We start from the raw sequence: 24,664 nt of genomic DNA on the forward strand, positions 1-24,664 counted from the left end.
GACCAACACAAGGCCAAAATAGAACTTAGCTGGCAACAACAGCTGTCTTTGTGTCGCCATGTACACTGAGCTAAATATACATGACAATCATTCCAAGACATCACAAGCAGCTACGGTTTCACATATTTCTCCCCTCCTCCCTTCACTCACTTTTCTCCTCCTCATCTTCCTCTCGCTTTCTCACTTTTTCACTTCTGCAGCAGAAAGGATAGCAACTGCCTCCCGTTTGCTAATGAACGGCTTACCTAGATGGTATTCAATTAAGTCGCCAAAGATAACAAGCGCAGCTGCTTCGCACTATTTTTGCTTTGTCTTTATCCCATTAAAAACAGGCGCACGAATGCAAACGACAAAGACACACACACACACACACACACACACACACACACACACACATCCTGACGGGGAGGTCTTGCTTTGAAATGTTAGGTCTACTGTCATGTCTAGGACATGGCCCAGGGGAAAACATGCAAGGTGATAGGTCGTTTTAGAGAGGCTTGTATTAATGAACATGGTCAAAGAGCAAGGAAGAAACAGAGGAGAGACACAGCATTACACGCTAAAGGCTGACCCCACTTTACTGGGGTCCTGTTGGGAAGGGAGGAGGACGAGGAGGAGGAAGATGGAGAGAAGGGGGAAGGAGGCAGTAAAGCAGAGAAATGCGGATGAGGGAAATTTCCAACATGAGGAAACGTGCAGGAAAAAAAAAACGTTACGAATGGATGGAACAATGGAGAGATAGAATTGAAAGACGGGTGGAACGAGGAAAGAAGTATCGCAAGGTGAAGTGGACAGAAAGAGGGGTGCCGTGGAATGTGAGGGAGGCAGAGAAAGGGGTCAACTCAGGAAGGCTTCCAGCTGCGCTCCCTGCACTCTGATCTTATCTGGCCAGTTCGCTTGGGGTACACCAAAACGTCCCACCACCGTCACACACACACACACACACACACACACACACACACACACACATACACACACACACCTCCCCTTTCTAGCCCCTCTCTCCCTCCATCAATACCTCTCCATTCAAGCAGAGTAGCCTCTTGCATTTCACTCACTTTTTCCACAAACATGCAAACACACGCATGCTGTGGATGCACTTTCACACACAGACACACAGACACACACACACACACACACACACACACACACACACACACACACATAAACGCACATGCGGTCATTCAGGCCCACTCAGAGCAAAATGCTGGACAGGAAAGATACGCATCTGGGGACTTATGCTCCATTTACTGTTGTCTGTCTTTCAGAGAAGAGACGGAGGAAACAGAGACAGATAAAATGTAAAACCAGATTTTGGGAGAAGTTGGAGGTAATTGGGCCAAATTAAATCAGCTGATCTCCCCTTGGATCCGCTGCTGCTGGGACAATGTTCAGCCCTGTTACGGACCCATCGTCAGGTTTGTCTGATTTGATCAGACATCCGTCACAATTAAATCAACAGGACATTTTGTGCCAACAAAGGCATGCTCCTACACATCTACTTTCTAAAATTATATCAGTTAATTTCCGGTTTCCGTAAATGCAGCAGGTACAGATGCAGTCAAAAGGCCAGGTCAGTTCATGCGTCAAGGTCCATTCACGCCAAATCAACATTTTTGGCACAGAAATGACAAGATTTCAAAATAAAACAATGCATCTCTCTGAACTACACTGAAATCTGAAATATCACACTGCTAAGATCTGCATTTTTCCCCTCCAGAGGCTAGGTTGAATATTTTTTGTAGGAGGCCAAAAGGAAAGTCACCGGCCAATTAGATTAGCTTTCGGGTCATGTGTCTGGAGCCGGAATTCAAGATGGACACATCAGATTTGGTGTGAATAGACCTTAAGACTAAGAAAATGAAGAATATGAAGGGCCTTAAGAGAGATGATGCTGACACAGACACAGAAGGCAGTGATACGCACAGAGACAGAATATGCGGTGAATATGTGTGTCCAAGACATGGAGCGTAGGAGTTTTTCAACTTCAAAGACATGTAGGTGAGAAAGAATGCAAGGTAATGTGTGCTGTGCATATGCTTCCTAAAGAAAGAACGAATAGGGGGGGAAAAAAATGAAAGCGTAAATGTGTTATTCCCGCGCCAGTATGAAAGATTTAGTATGAGAATTTCCACCGGCAGCGCGAATGGATTAGGGTAAATTTACGGGCATGGAGCCTTCACTCAGCACTGACAGCAGCGCTCGCAGCTACTTCACAGGCGCCTGATAACACACAAAGCGGCGGCCAAGCTACACACCATTACATACAGTTTAAAGCTGGACAGAGTGTGTGGGAAGTCGCTAAATGCAAGGATCGCTGCAGTCGATCAGCTGTAAGTGTTTGGTTTGGATCAAAGTCGCAACAGTGATGATTTGCAAAGACGCAAACAGTCAAGCACTTATCAAATATATATACAGTTCACATTTTCTGCTAACAAGCGGTGTGTGCATCCAACACTTGGAATCGAGCAACACACGCAACACAGCTGCCAAATCCGTGTGCTCCCCCTCTCAAAGCAGCACACATCGCAAGTGAGGTTAAAATCCAGCTGCCAGAAAGTCAGACCGCCCAGCACTAAGCCCTTCATGTTATGTTAAAACGCTAATTATCCTCGCTAATTTGATGAGCCCCATTTTTCTCTCCTCCCTGGCTGGAAGATTGCTATGTTCTGACTCAGTTTTCCTAAATAAAAAAAAAATATATTAACGAGATGCTTAGCGGTGGTGGTTTGGCTGTGGTTCTCGTTTTAGTCGTTTTATGGTAAGCGGATAGATTTGGGTCAGGTCTTATTTTCCCATCGAGTGTGATAAACATCTGAATCCTCTATTTTAGGGCCCATTTGGCCGCTTCTATCAATGTATACAGTGTTCTTTTGGTTTAAGCCTTTGTTTTAAACTGCTTTGTTTGCGATGTAAAAAAGAATCATGCGGCGCCCAAGGCAGAGCAAACAGCACGGCATACCAAAACAATGTAGCACTATATAACAGCACATTGAACTTGTGAGGGAACACAGTGTAAAGCGTGATATAAAATGATAGAAATAATGAAAAATATGCTGTATGCTGGAACACATTTCAACGTGACATCCCACATGAACATCACTTCACATATGAGTTTGACTCTGCCTTTTAATTCATCACATTCACATCAAGTCTCCCTGACAGACGCCATCTCTCCCTCACAATCAGAACCACATGACAAAGACAAAACATTTGAAATACATAAACAAACCCCCAAATCAGGGCTTCTTAGGGTCGCATAGCGCTCCCATGGTGCCCTGGTTTTAGGGGGGGATTAAGTACTTTTATGTAAATTATGGTAAATAAAAATAACAGTAATAATGATGGATGAAGACGGCCAAAATGGTGGTAACTGAGCACAAACACACACACAAACACACAACATATAGACATGGCCGCTGCATCTTGAGGTTCCAATCTGTAAATGGTCATAAAAGAGATGAGTTTGATTGAGAGACTGAAAGGAAGGGAGAAAAAGTTAATGCGGAGTAAATGGGGGCAGAGAGAGAGAGACAGGGAGAATAAGGGGGAAAAAAAAGAGATGGTGGACCTGATAGATTGTCCACATGTTCGACCCAGATATTCCATCTGTAATCCGAGCTGACTGGACATCTGTGATAGACTCTCCTGGTTCCAAAAATGCACTCACTTTTGTTATGATTTTTGCGCGGAGCAGCAAATATGCAGATAAGAAGTCCCTATAGAGACTGGCAATGGAGATGGGCCGCTGGATGGTATGTAGAAATATAGGAGCACACACACATAGAGGCTTAAAGCAGGCCGGCAAGCTTACACACACACACACACACACACAGCAACACAAATGCAGGCGCACACAAACGTTCGCTCAATATGTAGAAAACAGATGGATACTGATAAAAAAAAAAAAAGTTTCAACATGTGCACTATATTTCGGTATAGTGAGTTTCTCCATTTCCTCCCTCGCTCGTTCTCCTCCATCTCTCACTCCGCCCCCCATCTGTGCCTCCATCTGGCCTCTACACACTCCCGCACTGAACAGCGGCGAAATATACCAAGTGCTTCCATTTGATGGCGGCAAGTCGTCGCGCACAGCCACCGACGCACGCTCATTAACACGTTCGCTTAACGCTCACTTAACGCCCATTATCACACTGGCACGGCACCAGTCGGTTGATATACATGCACAAATGCTACCATACGTCCATGTATAAACGCACATGTGCGCGCATACATACACACACTTGACACACTTGTCCCTTCCCCGGCTCTATCTCTAGCTTTGGCATCTGATCAGATCCAGGGAGACAGGGTAATGGTGGTGCAACATTATTGTAATTACGCTCAGATAGCCACACTGCAACGTGTAAAATCCTAGCGTGAAATGTCAGGGAAACCTCAGAGGGCGAATTAACCCATCACAGGGTTTGGCACGCAACAACGCTGATAGTTTAACTGCAGCAATTGCGGTCGGATGCTAAACCGTCGATGTGTTACGCGCGGCTGTAAATACGATGAGAACGATGGCGCGTCTTGGTTGGTTACCCATCGCTGTGTGTGAGCGCTCAGGGCCCGCAGCCACCGGGTCTGAGATGAACATGCCTCTGCTTTCGTCTTTATTCCCTGACGCTGACCGGGATCCCCGAAGATTCACTGTTCTTCTGGGAGAAAATCGGCAAATATATCACGAGAAGGTCATTCTTTCAAATCGCACGTTGCATGCAAAAAGGCTGGCAGTCCAGTGCAGCTGTAAATTATGGGGCCTGCAGTCCACAAGTAAATTTCCTCTCTCAGCAAGTAGCCGTCAACAATCGGATGTTCCCGCTGCCAGTGGCGACTAGCAAACAAGGAAATTAACTTTTAGGTGAGACACACCTGAAGCATGACCTACGCAGCCACTGAGCATCACTCTCTATCTCTTCATCATCTGTTTACAGTACACATGATAGGCATCTCCGGCCCTTCCTCTCACTGCTTTGGGTTAACGTGCACATAAGGCCAACAGATTGACCCACTGTGGCGGGACAGGAGCCTCAGGCTATTTCTGACCCCGAGGCTGCCTTAAACACACACACACCTCAAATCGCACAGAAAGACAGAGATGAAAAGGAGGAAACAGAAGGGGAAAATCGTTGGAATGAGCGTATGAAATGGGGAAAAAAGAAAAAGAAAAATCGAGAGTAAGACAGAGAGAGTAACACTGGGAAAGGTCAAAACGCGTGAGAAAAAACAGGCGCACCGTAACGTAAATGCACCCCCTCGCTAAGTGGTGGTGTTAAGTTGTTGAGGGCCGTCCTCCGCTCCACTCCAGCATGCCCTCGCCTCCATATTATGACAGAATAACATGGACCAGTGATGCTGAGGGCTTGTTCAAAGGGTTCAGGCCCTGTTTAACGAGCCCAGCTCTCATTAAAGAGGTGCCGGCGGAGTGACGAGCCTGTTGAGGGGCTTTTACCACCGACCGGGGGCGTGTTCGGCACAGTGGAGCCGCCTGAGTTGCCCGTGATCTGCCTCGCACCTCCAACACCTTCTGAGCTCCCTCGCCGAGATACCCCGATCGCTCATTCCACGCTGTGTCTGGGATGGAAAGCCTCCGCGGGGCGATGGAAAATCACCCCTGTTTATCTGGGTTCAAGTCCAGAGATGCTATCTGTCTAATAAATCCAGGTGTGCTAGCATGAGTCCTCTCCCACAGCTGGATTTACCCTCGCAACATTCCTAATGGATCAACCAGCTACCGCACACTCACTGAATGACCGATATTGAAAACCTACTGCTCTGCATCTAGATCCACGGCAGACACATTACCTGATGACGGTATTATAATTAAAGCTGCTTGAGGTTACAGGGAGGTGAAGGTTTTTACTTTTCTTCCTCACTCACATTCGTCAGACGCTTGAACAAAGTCTGATCTGGGGTTTTTTTGACGACGACGTTTTTTGACGATGATGAATAAGAATGTGAAAACACAGCGCAGTGGGGGCGCGCTCAGCTTAACCTCCCAGCGCCGGTTGGAGGTTACAGGGAGGTGTTTAAGAGGTTTTTTTCTGCTCCCCAAATTAATAGGCTATTCACCTTGTCACCTGCCACTTGTGATAATTAAAGAAAACATCGTAATAGTTTCCACATTTGGCAGCCTGTCTGCTTACTCTCACTTGTTCTTAATAAAACTGACTGAAAATATGGCAAACCTATTGTGACGGTAGTAATTACTAATGAGTTTATTGGCCTCACTGTCTTTTTTTTTTTTTTTTTTTTTTTTTTTTATCTCCTAACGATACCTTTATAATATTCTTAGGTGGATTTATGGCTTTGCTGTGATATTTATTATTCTTCTAAGATTAATTCCATTGCTTCTGCTGTTTCACATGGAGGAAGAGGGATTTAAGAGTTACATTTCAAAGCCAACATGTCAACAATAAAGTATTTGCATCAAACACAATCCCCGTCATAGTATTTGGTAATGGCTTGATCTTTCTTGAGTGCAGTGTATGGCAATCATTAATACTTCATCTGACTCTCCTCACTTGACCTTTACCGCATCTGCATTTAACTACTATTGAGGGTTATAACACTCGCATCATGTTTTCTTTGTTTTCAGATTTTCTTATGTTTGAACCTGACTGTATACCGGCTTAGCTTGCAGTCTCACGTCACAGAACGTTTTGGATTTTCCTCAGTAGTTTTTCATCCGCCACGTTTTCACTGTTTGCCACTAAATGAATGGAAAGTTGCATCCAGCTCACACCGATTGCCTACTTCCAGACAACAACGTCACCAAATACAAAAAAACATGCATCATAAAGATATATAGGATAATTAACAAATATAAAAATATTGTCTGGCAAATGTAATCTTTTTAAGTCCTTCTGCCTTGAAATAATTTAACGGCCACTGTGGCTCCAGAAACCGCCACGAAAAACAGCCTTTTGGTCTGCGATGATGCTCTCAAATCAGTCCAAGATGGAAAAACGTCCCTGTGGTTTCACACGCCACTTGATGCCTTTGGTGCGCACTGGGCCATTGAAAACAACTGGCACAAATGGGAGCATGTGCGTCAGACATTTCTTGTATGTTTTGTGTATGAAAAAACAGCTGATAGATGAATCGATGTTTTTCTATGACATGTTCTACTTGATATTATCCCCTTTTCGAATGGTTGATATCTCACTTTGGAATCAAGCTCATCAAATTCTCTGTTTTTCTGTGGTTGTCAATACATGAATTACATACAGGGCTGCTGTGAATATGCTGAAAAAACAAAGCCTTCACAGTGCAGCTGCTCGTTCGTGGCTCCAACAACGTACAGTATTTTTCAACAATGCACCGCGATGCACTGAGTCTCCCAACTTTGATTCATTTCCATCGATGTCTGCTAATAAAAGGCATGCTCATTTGACTCATGTGTTTCCAATAGGGCTTTGTAGCACAATAATTCACGATTTATATCACTGCACCACTATATGATGCTACTTAGAGCATTAAACAGGACTGTGTTGACGTCCAAGTCATCAGCCCACCGCGTAAGCAGTGCTTCCCATTTGATTTGCCAGGAAAAACACAATCAATTAAAATAAGCAGGGCGTTCTCTAGCTGTTGCTCAAGAGTTGGCTCTTTTTGGAAACTTTTCTTTCTGTCTGTCATCTGAAAACGCAACAGCCATTACAATCTGCTGAACACATGGATGCAAAATCCATCAGTTATAACACCATCGTCCTCCTCTACCCACCTGCTTACCTCAGCCTTATCTTATAGTTAATCTAACATCTTGTCAGTACAACTTAAAGGAACAGTTAACCAAATATTTAAAAAAACAAAACAAAACATATTTTCCCACTTACCCCAGTTCACCTACTTTGCACCCACTCAGCGTGCGTAAATATGGCTTGCTGGTGTTCTTTGGCAGGAAATAGTTCCCAACAAAACTCCTCACTCCTGAGGGCTATGGATTATGTGTCACTGTTTTGGGACGAGATGTTGCTGTTGAGTTTTTCCACATGTAAATTTGGATGGTTTGAGCTTTACAAAACAATACTCATCAAGGCCCATTGTACTGGAGTGAGGGGAGACAGAGAAGACCATGGCAGACTGGAAACCGCACCAAATCATACAGAAATTATCTGAATGGATAGATTGCACGAAGGGTAATTTGGAAAATATAACTTTTTTGTATTTTAGGTGCAATATTCCTTTAAAAGAGTAATTGCCTCTAGCAGAATTTGCCCTGAAGCAGCAAAGTAATGGGAGTAATGGAGTCTATCACTCCTTCAGAGCCACTCAGTGGATGGTTCCTGTTGACTGCTACAACACACACCAGCATGCAGTGTGTGTGCTCTGTCCACCCCCTGCTGCACTGTGTGGCACCCGGCCCTTTGCTCCCCTGTGTTTTCCCGGGCTCCTTGTGGCCCTTCATGGGCTGCAGTTTGACCTGCCTGCGTCCAGCTGTTTATTTTTCAAAAGGAAGAATGTGCGAGTCGGCCCCGGTGCTAAACAGTGTGGTTTTACAAAGCTAACTTTAATAAGAAGGCTGATGAGAGACAGAGAGGGAAAAGGTCTGGGTGTGGTGTGTGTGTGTGTGTGTGTGTGTGTGTGTGTGTGTGTGTATACTACCTATGGGTCAAGGAGGGCTATAGGCACACATGCAAATGTGCAGATACACACACCTGGGAGATTTAGCCCATCCACCAGATGTTCATCTTGAACTCCTTTCCCCAGCCCATGACTTCAACACTAGATACACACTCATCTCCAGACTAAATCATATCTCCCTCTCCAGGAGACAAGATTCTCCTCTCTTTCCACAAATAAACGTGGCGCACTCAGACCTTCCAAGATCATCATCCAGCTAAGAACAAGACATCAAGGAGAGGCATTTCTGTGCTGTTTAACACTGACCAGTCTGAAAACCAGACAGGCTGTGTGATGAAAGGAACCTAAAGACCCAAGTCTGGCAGCTGACCACATGCTGATGCTATCTGCAGTCAGGGATAGAGCAGTAAATAAAAAGCGGACTAAATGTAACCCTCAGCTGGCGATAATCATATGGCAAATTACCACCAATAAAAGAAAACAGTTGCATTTTCAGAGTATGGATTTCAGAAATTTCACTTTCACTTGTGGGCTTTTACTTAAAAGACTCAATCCATATGTAACTTACATCAGTTTGATACAACCTCCTGTGATGTCTACACCAAATGTACCTCATAAAGATGAAGGTCAGGTTAAAAAAAACTGGGTAAAATAAAAGAAAGCTCCACTATATCCCCGTCTGCAGTCCCCACTACTCCAGCAAGGAGAGATTTACCTTTTGGAAAATGCCGTAGAAATCGGCAGTGTTATGAGAAGACATGCTGCTGGAGCCAATCTTAAGGAGGCTGGATTTAAGTGAATAATATTTAATGACAACTGAAGACCAGCAGCTCTGGAACTAGAAAACAGCGAGTTGCAGCCAGGCAGAGCATTGCTACCACTGCCTGTCATGTTACATCGTTCTTCACTCCTTGTTATCAGTCCTGTCTTTTGTATATAGATGAAGACATGTTTTCCAGAGCGATTTAAGAAGATTGTTTTTAGGCTGTTTCATCCCTTTATGTTCCAGTTTGTTCTTTAATGACTGTCTTTCATTGCATGTTGAGGACAAAGAAGAATGACATGTTCCACGGTTTCCATTTAATTGCAACCATCACATGTTCCACTGACAAACAAACCAAATGCAGAATTGAACTTAAAATACAAACTGAACTGATTGGACAAGCTGGACACACCTGGAGAAGGGAGAGGGGCAGAAAACTGGAGGGAACAGAGGATTGGCTGAAACAACACAACGGAGACAGGCAACACAAGGGCAGGGCTAATGAAGCAATGCAGGGCAGGGGGGTGGGGGGGTGGACAAGCTGACACGACTATGGAAGAACAATGAGGACAGAGGACCAAGATAAAAGAAACATTAGGGTAAGACAAAATAGTCCAACACTGCGATCTTGGCCTGTCCCAGACGACAGATGACCAACATGGAAGAAGCGTGGTGATATCTCTGGTCGTGGCTCCAAAACGGTGGTACTGTGTAGAACAGTGAGAGGTGCAAAGAAGGCCATTGTCACGGTCTTGCGACCAAAGATACCTTGGGACAAAATTCTGACTGAGAATTCTACCAACCAATCAGAATGCAGCATAAAATGATGCACTGATCACACAATACTGGCACTAAACCCACTGATGAAGGTAAAATGAGCAAAATGACTTTTTGGGATTCCAGCAATAAAGAAATTGTCCACATTCTCCCCCTCCTCTTGTTTGGATTTTTGTCCAAAAACATTGATATCACTTTGGCAAGGGCTCCACTCTTGCTTAGCTTCATTGTTTACCTCTGCAGCGGTGCAGATGGATGATGTACGCCGGTGACGTTTTCTTGTATACTGACTTGCGTCGTAGCCTATAAGATTCATTGGGTGTGATCATCGTACAGTCTAAATACATCATACATCAAACAAGATCCGCGTCGCACAGTGTGGCCTGCAATAAACGTATAGGATTGCCGAAATCTCACAGACTGCGGGCGCCATAAAAGAAACACAAGAATCAATAACGTAAAACAAAAGAGTCCAAAAACACAGATTCATGGCACTGCAGCAGGGAACGGTGCCAGCTGGCAAAGTGAGTGTATGTGTGTGTGTCTCACTTGACTGTGTGTGGCAGTGAGACCCCAACTCTTCTGTATTTAAAAAAAAAAAAAAAGTTGTATATTCTCTTCGCTGGTTTGAAATATCATTCCCTTGCAGCATAATGTAATAAGCCACCTGGATTTTCTGCCACAAGATACTCTCTTCATAACTGTCTTCATACACCATGAATTTAAAGCAACACAGTCGGCCACTGAGCCACACTCTGAAACACATGCTTGCCAGCACCAAAACAAACACGCATACACTAAAAACACACTCACTCACTTGTACACACACACACACACACACACACACACAGAAAGAGATATACTGCACCTAAGTGCAAGCAGAGACTGGTGTGCAAACATGCATCTGTGCACGCACATACGCACACACACACCTAGGTATGTGCTACGCTCAAGCATATTACTACATAAAAAAGTTGCCTGTAGCCCATAGCTGTACTGGAACGAATCTAAAATGGGACCGCTTATGAAAACAAATTTCCTCCGTTTATTGTTTTAAAGAGGTCATTAATGGATCTTACATGGCCTTTATATTCTTCCTGTGTTGATAGATTGTATAGGTAGCTGGTACACACTGCTGGCTTCCTGTCTGATTTATTATGGCTTTAAAATCAAATGCAGCCCCGGGGTGGGTGCTGGCCCCAGCAGTGGGTCTCCATCTCCAAAAGCCGGCTTTCCCCGTTCCCTTCCTGGGCTTGGAGGGCAGAAAGCTGGGCAGGGAGAGCGTGTTGTGCCCCTCCCACCCATCCACCCCCCACCACCACCAAGAGGGCTGGAAGTCCCAGACATTCATATTATCACCGGTAGACCTCCAGCGGCATCCATATAAGTTATAGTCCTATCCAGCAATTAAACATCTTGCTCCAGCAAACAGTGGGAGAGTAATATTGACCCACCACATAGACAAGCACAGAGACAGCCAGTGCTTGTGCAGAAAACAGACACAAGTGAGTAAAGTTGTCTGCAAATACTAAATGCCTCCAAGGAGCCCTGCTGTGAGCATGCCATCTCGAGTCTATAAATCCACACATGCACACAGACACACACACACACACACACAAACTGCAGACCAAAGCTCCTGCTCTAAGTGCCTAAATAAGCTCTTATCTGATGGAAGTTGATCCAATCACACAGCCAGTGGTCTGACCTCCTGCCCTTATACACACTTACACCAAAGGGTTAGATATTCAATACTGGCCTACGCAGCCGCAGTTCTATTAACATGGTGATTTAAGTCGTAGCTCCTACAAGTTTACACAGCGTTTGAAACTTAAACAAACCACCTAACCACAAAAAAGTGTGATATACTGTAATTACTAAGCAACAAACCAACTACAACATAACCACAATGCATTAAGGCAACGCTGCAAAAATTCCAGCACCCCGTTAAGGGGAATTCATACTGCTGCTGTCAGGTGAAATCCCTGTATCATCTAAACATCAGTTTTTTGGAAACTAAGAAAAAAAAAAAAAGCCTTGCCTTCAGATTGACCACCATGCATTTTTGAGTTTATCCAGTGGGTTTGGAAATGATTTCACAAACCAGAGGGGCAACATCATTTTCTCAAACCACAGAAGACTGTGTAATCCTTCAACTGAAGCTAAAACATGAAAATCGCCCAAACTGGAGTTAAGAAGTTTTCATGACAGCAGCAGTATGCTCAGATGGTGACTACATCGGGGCATTGTTTCAGTGCTACAGCACAGTCGGACCAGGCTTCAGGGCCTGGGTGACTCCGTCTGGGCTCTGATTTTAATGGGTGTGGTTAGTTGGCATGCAGTTCTGGGACATTGCCAAGTGTGGGGAGACTGTGTGCCCCCCAGCCTGTATCAGACCCGTTAAATGGGCTTTTAATGCAAATTGCAGAGATGACAATACACTCCCCCTACACAAGACACATAGAGGCCACACATGGCTCTAATTAGGCAAAGCAGCAGACGCATTGTGTGCATGTGTGTGAGTAATGAATGTCTGTGCACCAGGGTATGTTGTGTACAAGTGTGTGTATGTGTTGAGGGAACAGGGGAGTGTTAATTGCAAACACCTGAAGCTGTTAAGCAGAACAGCACTTGGTGACATAATTGGCGTAAGCCCTACGGCTGTCAGCCTGTCACATCAGGTGAACATATATGTGTCACGATGCTGCTTTCAAGGGACAAAAGAGACAGATGTGCATCGAGGCAGAGACCCGGGGTCAAATCCTATTAGCAGAACTTGTATCTCAACTGCCCCAGCAGTGACTGAACCAGGGAACTTTGCCCTGATTCAAGACACAATAATTTTTCATCGAGTCATCGGAAGCAAGTCGCCGTTCAGCAAGAATCCAACATCATCATTCTCAGTGGCGCAGCTGAAGTGCCGCCCCCTGTTGGGCCCCTGAGTGTGTGCGCACACTGAAAGGTGAGCTCCCTGACGAGCAGGGCATGGCTTCAGTGGCAGAAATGCCGCTCACGCTGCTTGTGGTAGTGTGTGTCTCTCTCACACACATACATGGAGAAATACCTTGGCCTGTTATCCCGGCTGTGAGAGCCTCAGGTTTCAAGTTGGAAGAGCTGGTGCTAAAGGGAGAGGGGCTCTCTTCTTACAGTGTCGTGTTGAGAGAGGTGCCTCTGTCGGCCCGTCAAAGGCTCCAGGACAGACACTCACACGCACACAAAGGCACATTACACCATGATACATACACACAATCACAGAGAATACAAAAACACACATCCACAAGAATAGACATACATAAGCACACATAATAAAATGGACACATGGGTAAAATATACTTGTTTAGCGATTGAATATTCATGCCAGCTCACATGCACACACCTGATAGCTCCCGACTCCTTCTGCAGGGTGGTTTCAAATTGGCATCAGCCTCTTGAACCCAAAGCCCCAAGCAAAGCCAAACCCGAGTTTATCGGCTGACAAACAACATCGCTGAGATAAAATTGTGCTGTGAAGAAATGTTAACAGGTTTGGGTTGAGCAATCGAACTGTTGAGACATAGTACAAAAAAATTACGGCCACAGGCATATAGCTGTATCAAAGCCGCAACAAACAATTTGGCCTTTTGTTTCATCAGAAACAAAACACCCCACTTAAGGCCAGATACTGGAAAGAGAGCACTTTAAATAGTCTCCTGAATACTTGTGGTGGCATCGTATTCCAACGCCAAAACCACTTGATTACACAGCAATTCAGCAAAATGGACAGGAAAATTGGATGCAACATCTGATACAATAATGTGATCTCTAAATAATTACATTAAAATGCAGGAGTAACAGCAAATCCAGAACAAGCTACTCCTAATCAGGCTACTTTTTATGAGGCCAGCTACCTGTGATTAGATTTCTACCATAATGTTCCCATGGCCTCTGAGCTGTGTGGAGGTAGTGGAACTACAGCAGAGGGGAAATACAACACGCAGTAACAATGTTTGGCTTGGACTCTGCTTAATTGAGTGCACACAACAAAAGCTGACAACAACTGAACCGACCAGCCAAGCACAGCCAGCCGGCTATCTTGGCACAGCAGGCTTCAGAGAGGGGAGCGGAATGTGTTGAAAGTGATCCAGAAAACCCAGTTGTGTGAACGCTTTCACCTGTTCTGCAGTGTTGCAGAGGCCATTCGCACCCAAACAGAGAGGAAAGACAAAGACAGAGAGAAAGTGAAAGGACGCAGGAGAGATAATTCCTCAAATCAGTGGATGGGCATCTGAACAAGCCCAAGTGAACTTCTGAATTATTACAGAGCACAAAACACAAATGAGCCGAGATGTCTCCCTTTGTTCAGACACAAAGGCAAAACTTCAGTTAAGTTGCAAAGGGAATGCAATGAATGTCAACTTCAATAATAAGCACACACACACACACACACACATCCAGCCTCCTGCTACCCCTAAACCAGAGGATTTCTCTGTCATGATGAATTAAAGAGTGGCTTTCCTTTCCATAGGTGAGGAGTAAGTAAGATTGCTCATATATACCATTAAATACGCGATAACACCTTTAACACAATCAGCACCACACTCACTGGTGTTCACACTTGATGCAAACATGTGATTGACTCATAACAACTGTACTCAAAGGAGCATATCAAATATCATGGAGAATATTGCCAGCTTCCTTAATAATTCACGTAATAAAGGAGAGCAGGGGACTGTGTGTGTAACATTATGAGTATCACACACTGTTCTCCACCAAGCCCTGTAATGAACACCGCACGCCAAAGGTGGCCAAACTTGGCACGCGGCTGGTCCATCTATTAAAGTTAGCAGCCCCCACTGACATGAGGCAGCAGGGCTCAGACTGGACGTCCTGCCCACTGATCTGAAGAGTATTTATCAAGGTCTCACCACAAGCACCCCTGTCCCAGGACGGGCCCTACACGGGCTTACAAGTTGTAATCCTCCAAAGAGAGGCAATCATCTAAAAGACACACACACACACACACACACACACACACACACACACACACACACACACACACACACAGTACTCTTGCACTAGAAGAACTAACAAAACCATCAGCAGAAAGACAGAAATGGTAATTTCTCAAGTAATCAGTCAACACCAGAAACTTGATTTTGTGGAAGTAAACTTTCTGTGCATTGGGTTGTGAAGTGGTGTGTGTGTGCATGTGTGTGTGTGTGTGTGTGTGCTAATACTGCACAGACAAAGCGCAAGTACAGAAACATACCTGGGGGACAGGAGCAGTCTTGGCCAACGTCCCTTGCTGCACGCACTTTCGGCATCATCACCACCACTTTCTACAAACACACACATGGAAGATCATATATAAAATTGGTGTATTAGTTAAATATCGGTGCCATACAAGTGAACAGAATGTCACTGTGAAACGCTGTATTTCATAAGAATGTATTATTAGGCTCCAGTGGAGGCTGTGTTATGAGAAAATTGCCCTGGCAAATTGTGAATAAATGGAAAGCCTTCAAGCTCAAAGAGCAGGGAATGGAATGAGATTACAATCTCAGTGACTACCATTAACAATCACCAGATCATTATCTGTGCCCGCTTACATACAGTCCTAGAATGAAAAGAGTTTCCTCAATTTCTTTTCCATGTGATAAAATTATAGGTTGGTGCCTATCACCGGCAGTTATGTCGCCTATAAAGAGCTTTAACTGCAAACTAATTGGCCAGCTGCATGCATAGTTGATCCCTAAGGTCATGCATTAAAGTAAGGACTGATTGTAGGGGGGTCAGGGTACGATTACCCAAACTTGCGAGGTCTGTGTGCCTGCAAATCTCATAGATTCCGCGTATTTATTCCGCTGTTATTACGCACACTTTACGCACGCTGAGCGGTGTCTGTTTCATCCAGTTTCATTCAGTACAATAATTGATTATGATATGTACAAATTTCATTTGCTAATCAAAGGCAATAAGTGTTTTATCCACTGTATCCACAAGAGATGACAGTACCTCCTCCACGAGCTTTCCAATTGAGGAGCTCAGCTCGGGAATTAGGGTCCCATCCTCGTTCAGAAAGGCACTGTGCGGCGGGTGGAAGATGGAGACTTTGTCTATCTCCATCTGCAGTCGGCTCTCCAGCTGGTAGGTCTTGAAGCTCATCAGAAGACACACTGTGATGGAGCTCAAAGACAACAGCAAACACACGGCAACGGGGTAACTTGGCAGCCACCGCCGGACGGCGGACCTGGGCGCGCACTGACACACCGGCTTACTCTCCCCGATGGAGTCGCCTGCTGTATCCATGCTGAATCCTTAAAAAATGTGTAGATGGGCAGCAAATGATTGAAATATCTCTTGGTTCACTTGTACAATTCTTCTGCGGACCAAGTATCTCACCGCGAATTCACGACACTCTGCCCAGAGTTCAAAGCGCTCTCCCAAATGAGTCTTGGAACAAGAGGCAGCAATGCGCACCGGGTTTATGCCAGACACAGATGGGAGCGATCTGGATGCAAACCAGAGAAGAGCCGCTTTCCAACTTGAAGGTCCTTGTTTCCTGCCGATGAGTAGCCTGTGTTGATGTGAAACTAACAGTGGGTCAAGTTGTTTGTCTCTGAAAGTTGCATGTTCAACCAGATGAGATGCGCCCGCCCTGCTGACCACGTGGGAGGCTGCAGATTGACAACTTTGACTGAAGCGACTCTCAGCTTTGGCGGCTGAACTTGAGAACTAAAGCTTCTTTACTGCAGGCACGTCAATTCACCCAACAATGTATCGCAAATGTCTGCATTTAACACCATTGAAACTTGTAAATCCACCGATGTGGCGTTAATTTCTGGGGACAGGTGGAGCACTGATTAACTGAAATACAGCCTGTCCTCGGACAGCATGATAAATCAGACGGAGCTCACTAAACACTCTTGCTCAGACGTAAACCGCTCAGCCGATAGGAGTAAGATGCGTACGTGCAGTTTTGGATGTGGCTCCTGGATACATTTCTCGCAATTGTTTCTTAATGTCTGCCATCTATTGCAACGATTAAAACTTTGGAATCGATTTGGGCCACTGGTGAGCGCACCTTGCTGTTTGTTTCCGATAGACTCCTGATGTTTTCCTGTTGTTTCCCCTGTTGAGAAACTGGCGTAGTGATCAAACAGATATTTGTATTGTTTAGTCTTGATAATGTATAATCAACAGTTTTGCAGTGGTTTAACAAACACCAGGAGGATCACGAGCAAGTTGCAATCAAGTCATTTTTGAGCAATATTTACTCAAAACGGAAACACAAAAACAGAATGGAGCGCTTGAGCTGGGGTTCTTCGCTACAATTTATGAATCAAAGTTAACACTATAGTTCCACACGGCGGACTGTCATTTCAGCAGCCAAAACAGCTGAGTCTTCTTACAATAGCTCTTTACTGCCATCATATGGCAGGCGGCGGGTACTACACCACACTTGACCAACAGAAAGGTATTCAGAAAGAAATACGGCTGACTGGAATTCCTTTTATCTATTCAAGTTTATTGAGAAAAAGTACATAATGCAAAAATTACAAATTCCCTAACAAAGAAAATGGAAACAAACAGCACAACTCAACAAATCATATGTACAAGGATGTTCTGTCCACAGCTTATTTTTTAAATCCCCACAATGTTCAATAAATTAATACTGGTAACACAGGGACATCCAGAGGAAAGTATTTCTCAACCTGTTACTTTTACCACCACCAGCTTCACAATCAAGCAAAGACAACATGGACAAAATCGGTTTGTAAATTACAAAAACAATTGTACTGTTGTACGCTCAGAAGGAACATTTCTTATAGGACAATGTCAAATAAATAGCAAAAATGGTATATGAGTATGTGAGGGGGGAGGGGGAATCATCAAGTAACCAACTTCCCACAGATGGAAACATAAGAGAGTCACTGAGTTAGAGGTTGAGAAACACTGGTTCAGGACAGGAGGACTGATACAGTCTGAAAAACACCTCTCCTGGAGAGTCAGAGAGCAGAGGCTGGCACTGTGCCACCATGATGAATGTCAAGGTGACAGCCAGGCTATGACTGAGGTTAGGGTCAGAGGCTTAAGAGTTCACAAGTTTAGTCTCTTGTGCTGCTACCGGTGCTACTGCTCTTGCGGTACGAGGAGAAGAAGGGATGTTTGATGGCCTGGTCCAGACTGAGGCGCTTGGCTGGGTCATACTCCATCATCTTCTCAATGAGGTCAAACAGCTGCAGGTGATCCTCACCCTGGGACGTCATGTATTGCTGATGGTTGGCAAAGGAGGAGAGGAAAAAGACCAAGTTGGAATGAGTCTCTTTACATTACGTTATGAGCTAAATGATTCTGGCAGACATTTTTTAGCTGCCTTTTTTTGTGGTCCTATGCTTAAGGTGTGAACAGCTATGATAATACTGCCTTCTTCTATTTAGTTTCCATAGCACTTTTCTTCTTACCTTGAGTGGCTTGCAGTGTTTCCGGACATATCTCCCAGCAGAGCTGTGTACATCCCAATCCAATTTGTACCGGTGGATATAGCGCCGTTTCCTACAGAAGACAGAACATTAATTCAACAGAACTCACGCCCAAATTATAAGCAAGCACTTAAACACACCACATACAACTTAGAAGTCAAGATTGCTCCTTTTGATTCTTTCATGATGTTAACGAAATCATATTAAATGTTTTCTTCTATCAATCTTTTTCCTAAACTGAGGACTGTCAAAATTTGGGACAGCTAGTCAGTGGTCTCTTGCCTGGTTTTCTGCAGCAGGTTTGCCGGGATGGGGCCAAGGACTCTCTCCATCATAGCGAGGTGTTCTTTACTGTCATGGGTCTGAAAGAGAGAACAGTATGAGCCCTGTGCAGATTGCTATGGTTGAATATCAGGAGAAATATGATGTCTTCCTACCTGAAAGAGAGTGGTGCCGAGGTAATACTCAATGAGTATGCAACCCAGACTCCAGACATCACAGGAATGGTCCCAGCCCAGATCTGAAAGACAAACACACATTAGCTTAACAACAAATTACCATCATATGATTTGTTTAAAACGTCTATGCAGTGTTATAAAACAGATGCTCACCCAAAATGACCTCTGGAGCACGGTAGTGCCGGGTAGACACTACAGAGGTATGGTGTTCGTGTTCATATGTGGCATTGCCAAAGTCTACAACTTTCACATCTGCACTCTTCAACGTCCGTTCATCCCGTTTCTAAAGACAAGAACACAAGTGTTACACTCATAGGTGCTGCCAGATGACAGCTTTTGGTCTTTCACTGCAGGAGAGTTCATGACTTCTGAACACAATCATTACGTTAAATTAGTATTCTTACCATGTCAGCATTGTACTCCATGTCATAATCAGAGTCAATGAAGAGAATATTCTCAGGCTTCAGGTCTGTGTGGGTCAGCTTGTTTTTATGCAGAACTGAAACACAAACAGAACAATTAATAGAACGCACATTGTGCAAAATACTGTGTTTCCAGACACTGATCAGTGCATGCTTGTGTCTTTTACTCACATCGAACAGCTCTGAAGATCTGATAGGCCATGTGTCTGATGTGTTCTACTGGGAAAGGCTGGAAATTGTTCTCCTTGAGGAAATCATATGTGCTGAGGCCAAGCAGTTCAAAGGCTATACAAACATGGCCATGATAGTCAAACCAGTCCAACATGCGTACACACGCACTGAAAGGGAGGAAAGGTGTATTAGGTGACAAGTAATTTAACTCAAAGTAAACTCTGGGCATTCACTACATTTGTGATGACGTGCAATATCAGCAGGGTTCTCGTGATATGCAGTTACAGTGACATTACTTACTATCTTCTGTCACAGTCAAGAGAGTTCATCTGCTCAAGCACCTCTACCTCAGACATAGCTGCCTCACGGTAGCGGTCTATGTTTTTAATGATCTTCAGAGCCACACGAGCTCCATCGCTGAAAACACACAAAAATGAATTATTTTCCTTTATATTAATTGAGGGAGAGGAAAGTTTGATTTAAAAAAATAATGCACCAAAAATAATGAAATATCATGGATAGCGTCTTCTAAACTTACTTAGAATGATCAATACATTCCACGACTTTCCCAAATGCGCCCTCTCCTAGAGTAGACACAATCTCATCTACAGGGAATGAAGAAGTCAAGTTAGAATCACAGCACTGACGAGTGGAAAACAAACTGCCCTTTGGCTGCCTCACTGCCTGACTTTACATGGCTCTGTTCAGCTATGCTACTATAACAAGACTCTGAACAGAGACGACTGGAATACAACACAATTATATTACACTGCAGAGTAATATCTAACCATACAATGCATTAAGTCTATTGGCCCAAGTACTTTAGCCTCTAAGTTTAGTTTTTGCAAGTGAGCAACAATCCAGACAACAAGAGAGAGTGAGAGAGACAGAGTGTGAACAACAGTAGAAAAAAGGTATATATTCTATACATCTCGCTCTCAGCATGTCTCCACTGTGATAGATGAGGTGACCCTCGTCATCATCCTCAACACTCCTGGATCTTTTCCTGCTCCTGCGGTGATGGCTCCTCCTCTGCACCGGAACGGCCGCAATCCGCCATCACATCAATAACCCATCATCAGTCAGCACCAGGCCACCACAACGCGACATCATCGTCATTCATTCAACCAGGCCAAGGGGGGGAGGTGTAGGGGGTGGATAGATTCGGCCCGTTCAGTAACACCGCCAGGCGAATGGACGGAAGGACGGAGCAGCAAATTCAAATTCAGCCCCACCAGAGAAAGGCAATTGGGCGCCATCCACCACATAGTGTGTATTACAGAAGAAAAACATGGCAACAAGATTTTCAGATGAGAGACTATCTCAAAGTAGCACAAAAAAATTAAAGTAGATCACAGTCTTTCTACATGTTTTTGGCAATTCGTCCTTTACAGCTATATTCTATACTATCAAGTCCCGTAACAGCCCACTACGATTTCAGTTTAAATACTGGGTCCACTTTTCCTTTCCAACAATTTCATAAACACCAACTATCCTTTACTTTTTGAGCTGCTAAGTCCCCTATTTGGCATTAATGGAACTGATAATTAATACTGAGGAGTAGGACACACACAGAGATACAGAGAGACAAAGAGATAGGTGTTGAGCATTGGCTGAACACCTGTGATAATGACCCTTTCGATTTGGTGGTGTAGAAAGGAGAGAGGGGTAGGGGGAGAAGGACGTTCCCGTACCGGGTGGGAGCTGTGGTGTGAGGGGCTGCGTCTGCGCCCCCTGTCTCTCCGCCTATGGCTACTTCGCCTGCTGCGACCGCTCCGACCGCTACGCCCAGATGACTTGCTGTAGTGGTGCCAGTCGCGGTCTCGCTCCCTGCAGGTGCCCCCACGACTGTCGTCATCATAGGCCATGTCCGTACTGTTATCCTGAGAGCCCAGCCTTTGGTTCAGACTGCGCGTCTCCAGGTAGTGCCTGCAGTCAAGGAAAAACAACACACGTCAGAAACGGGGACCGGAGAGCCTTGTTCCTACACCCTGATCAAGCTGTGAAATAAAGACTGGATCTGATGGTGCACTAATGGACAACCTTCCACCTGACACTCTATCCCGAAGCCAATTATATAACATTTTTAATTAGAAACATACTGATTTACAGCCACCAAACACCTCATATCCTGTTCAATACGCGAGACTGCAGCCGAGGACGAGTTTTATTAGGGGGATTATCATTGTGGAGATAGAACTTCTAAGTAAGCAGATAAACAAGCAGCACAGCAGATTCTGGCACATTTTAGTTTTAAAACAGCTGTTATCAAGGCAACTGACCAAGTCAAAGCATGCCTCCCCTAAAACGTACGTACCATGAAAGTGCCACACGGGTAGATTTAAGGTTTGAGTGATTGAAGCTTGGTGAAAGCTTTTCAGCTCAGTAATGGTGGTGTAATATGATCTGACATTCTCTGCATTCAGAACTCTGTGTACTACCTAAGCACTAAAAATCTTGCTGGTACTTTAGTATTTAAATGTTTCTCTGCTGATCTAAAATGTCAAAATCCCTAACATCATATTGAAGATTTAATTCTATGAACTGAACCTGGGCACACACTGACATCTATCAAAGTCATTTTTACCTTGTATAAGCTTCTCACCTAGTCTTCCAACATCAATGCGTTTACTTGTCAAGGCTATTAAATGCCCTGCAGTGTCTTCAATCCCCTCTGACACCCACCCTGCAAGTGAGGTTAGCACCCAAGTATCTAAAAAAGACTAGGAAACCCCTAGAGCCCTAGCACCCTAGTGGTGTCAGTTGTCTTCCAGGAAAAGGTCTGCCTCTCTACAGAATTAAAATTAGAGTTGATCTGGAAACTTCTAAAGGACCTCCACCATCTATCACTCATGTCAACAAAATGTTTGGCCAGATGAAACTCAAACACAAACCCATATTGTCATTAAAGGGCACACAGCTGCAATTTCATTAAAAATCCTTTTGACAGAGCATCCAGTAAAAAAAATACAGACTAGACAGATGCTCGTTGAAGATTTCAGCTCTACAGTACACATGTGCTTTACATGTGCAGCATATGGTGAGATGTTGCCCAATCTGAAGCCCCCCTTTGCAGTTGTTGGCTAATGAGCCATGGCACCAAGAGGACAAGTCACAGGAAAATTTTTAGAACTTCATTTCATTAAGATAAGACTTTAAACACAGAGTTCACAAGTAAAAGTCTAAATGGATTTATTTATTATATCAGATGGAATAGAGGCTCAGCTGGTTATTCTCATCTCCATCAGCTAACACAGACATACCTTTCAGGTATGTTCCCTATTTTACCCAATGTGGCTAACACGCTCCCTTGTTATTTCATGTGAAGTTGGCATTTAGATTTGAGCTGGTGGACTTCATTATCAGCGGCCATAAACTCTGACCAAACATACAGTAAATCTAAGATATTTAGCAGAAAGGCCAATATTTTCAATATATATGAAAAATGCCACTAATTTTTCACTAATATTTCCCCATTTTCCCAAGTACTCTAGGTGGTCTCCCCACCAAATTTGAGCAAGGTGTTTACCCCTCATAAGTCTTGTAATGACGGTGATGTCTTCGGGACTTGTTTTCTCTCTCGCTGCTGTGTGAATCTCGTTTCCTTCGCTTGCGGCTCTCCACTCTATCCTCCCAGCTGTACTCATCCAGCCAGACACCTGGAGAACGCATTCGCTTGGCATGGCGCATCTGAAAAAATATGTCCAAGTCACAGTACATTTGATCCTATTGTCCCAAAACAGTGCAAATAAAAAACAAATTAAATCTGTCAGAGCATCACAAATCTTGATACAATTTTCCTGAAACTAGAAGTTCAGATCGAAATTGAGTAATGTTTTTTGATTTTGGTGAGTGCCCCCATACCTATAATACCAATGTATTTTCATTATACTAGTTCCCTGTCGGCTAATACAAAGACTGTCTAAACTTGTGTCCAGTCAAAACAACCCCTTATAAACATCGTAAAGCTGTACTCATTTCCCAAACAACTACTTGCAGATGAAACTGATCTAGAATTAGTAAGTGTTGAATTTCTAAACAACAACAATGTAAAGGCACACTGCCACTCTGCATGTAAATCACTTGTGTGTGAATCAATAACGGATATAGTGCAATCAGCGAATCTGAGTTAGCAGCGTTGTAAATACTATATTCAGCACCAGATGATAAAATGTCGGAGAACAACAAATGCAAGCCGGAGGTTTTGAGGTGGAGCCAGCATTACGTTTGCACTCTTATCAGCCAACTATAATGGAGAAGGCCTTAAACGTTTATACAACGTTGAGACAGTTACAATCACTCATCCTGCGACGTCAAACATCACATATCCTTGACTTGACACACATTAAAACACGATTAGGAATTTTAAATCGTTCTGGGTTGTGTGATTAACCAAGTAAGAGGTAACGGTGTGTATCGCTAACGTTAACTCGTTGTTGGTTTTGAGGCCTACGACGGTTAACACTTTGGCCTAACGACAACCTAGCCACCCACCTCCACCCGAGACAAAGCTCAAAAGTAAATACAGTCCCTAAAGTAAGATTAGCCCTCGTTAAACGTCGATGTAGCTCAACATACACACTTTTCCACATCCATAAATGGATTATTACGGCTAAAGCGTGTTAAATCTAAGCGTCTGTTTTGTTACTCTTACACGAGACGTCGGGAACTAACATTAGCTAGCTGGCTAACGTTCGCCTTCCGCATAAAACGTTAGACGAGTCATTAAATAATGACCATTTTGTGGCGTTACATCTGTCATTCTCACCTTGTTTGCGCAGTACCGTACTTTCTAGGAGTTAATGTCGCGGTTATACGAGCAAAACTGGAATTATTTCGACAAAGATAACAAGCAGACGTTTGAACACTCGTCTTCAAAGATGGCGAACTTTGCTGGAATGAGATAGAAGATTCTTGCGTCGGAAAGCCACGCCCACGACTGCTCTGATTGGTCCAAAAAATTGTGGCCTATTGCCCATTCGCTAAAAGTAGAGTGACATAAGCCCTCAGCCAACCACGATCCGA

At 44.2% G+C, this 24,664-nt stretch overlaps 2 protein-coding genes across 3 annotated transcripts in view; both read right to left on the bottom strand.

Moving 5' to 3' along the window:
• col23a1b (collagen type XXIII alpha 1 chain b) overlaps positions 1 to 16,414 on the bottom strand; it is a 133,312-nt gene extending 116,898 nt beyond the window's left edge. The window contains exons 1-2 of the mRNA XM_030062454.1: positions 16,121 to 16,414; positions 15,375 to 15,444 (exon numbers count right to left, since the gene is read on the bottom strand). Coding sequence (XP_029918314.1) covers positions 15,375 to 15,444; positions 16,121 to 16,414 — 364 coding nt within the window. The remainder of the gene's footprint in view (positions 1 to 15,374; positions 15,445 to 16,120) is intronic.
• Positions 16,415 to 17,612: 1,198 nt separating this feature from the next.
• On the bottom strand, positions 17,613 to 24,560 carry clk4b (CDC-like kinase 4b). 2 transcript variants are annotated; one of them, XM_030062455.1, is made up of 13 exons: positions 24,408 to 24,560; positions 23,169 to 23,329; positions 21,334 to 21,568; positions 20,569 to 20,671; positions 20,178 to 20,244; positions 19,940 to 20,056; positions 19,640 to 19,806; positions 19,451 to 19,545; positions 19,200 to 19,329; positions 19,026 to 19,108; positions 18,871 to 18,950; positions 18,571 to 18,661; positions 17,613 to 18,381 (listed from the first exon to the last, which is right to left on the bottom strand). In XM_030062455.1, exons 2-13 carry the CDS (start codon positions 23,327 to 23,329, stop codon positions 18,214 to 18,216), a joined length of 1,497 nt encoding a protein of 498 aa, XP_029918315.1. In that variant the 5' UTR covers positions 24,408 to 24,560; the 3' UTR covers positions 17,613 to 18,213. The 2 variants fall into 2 exon arrangements, with proteins under 2 accessions (XP_029918315.1, XP_029918317.1); XM_030062457.1 differs by lacking the exons at positions 20,569 to 20,671; positions 23,169 to 23,329; positions 24,408 to 24,560 and having other exon boundaries at positions 21,334 to 21,472.
• Positions 24,561 to 24,664: the final 104 nt, after the last annotated feature.

This window comes from Myripristis murdjan, chromosome 10 (genome assembly GCF_902150065.1).
Source record: "Myripristis murdjan chromosome 10, fMyrMur1.1, whole genome shotgun sequence".
Classification (NCBI taxonomy): Eukaryota; Metazoa; Chordata; class Actinopteri; order Holocentriformes; family Holocentridae; genus Myripristis; species Myripristis murdjan.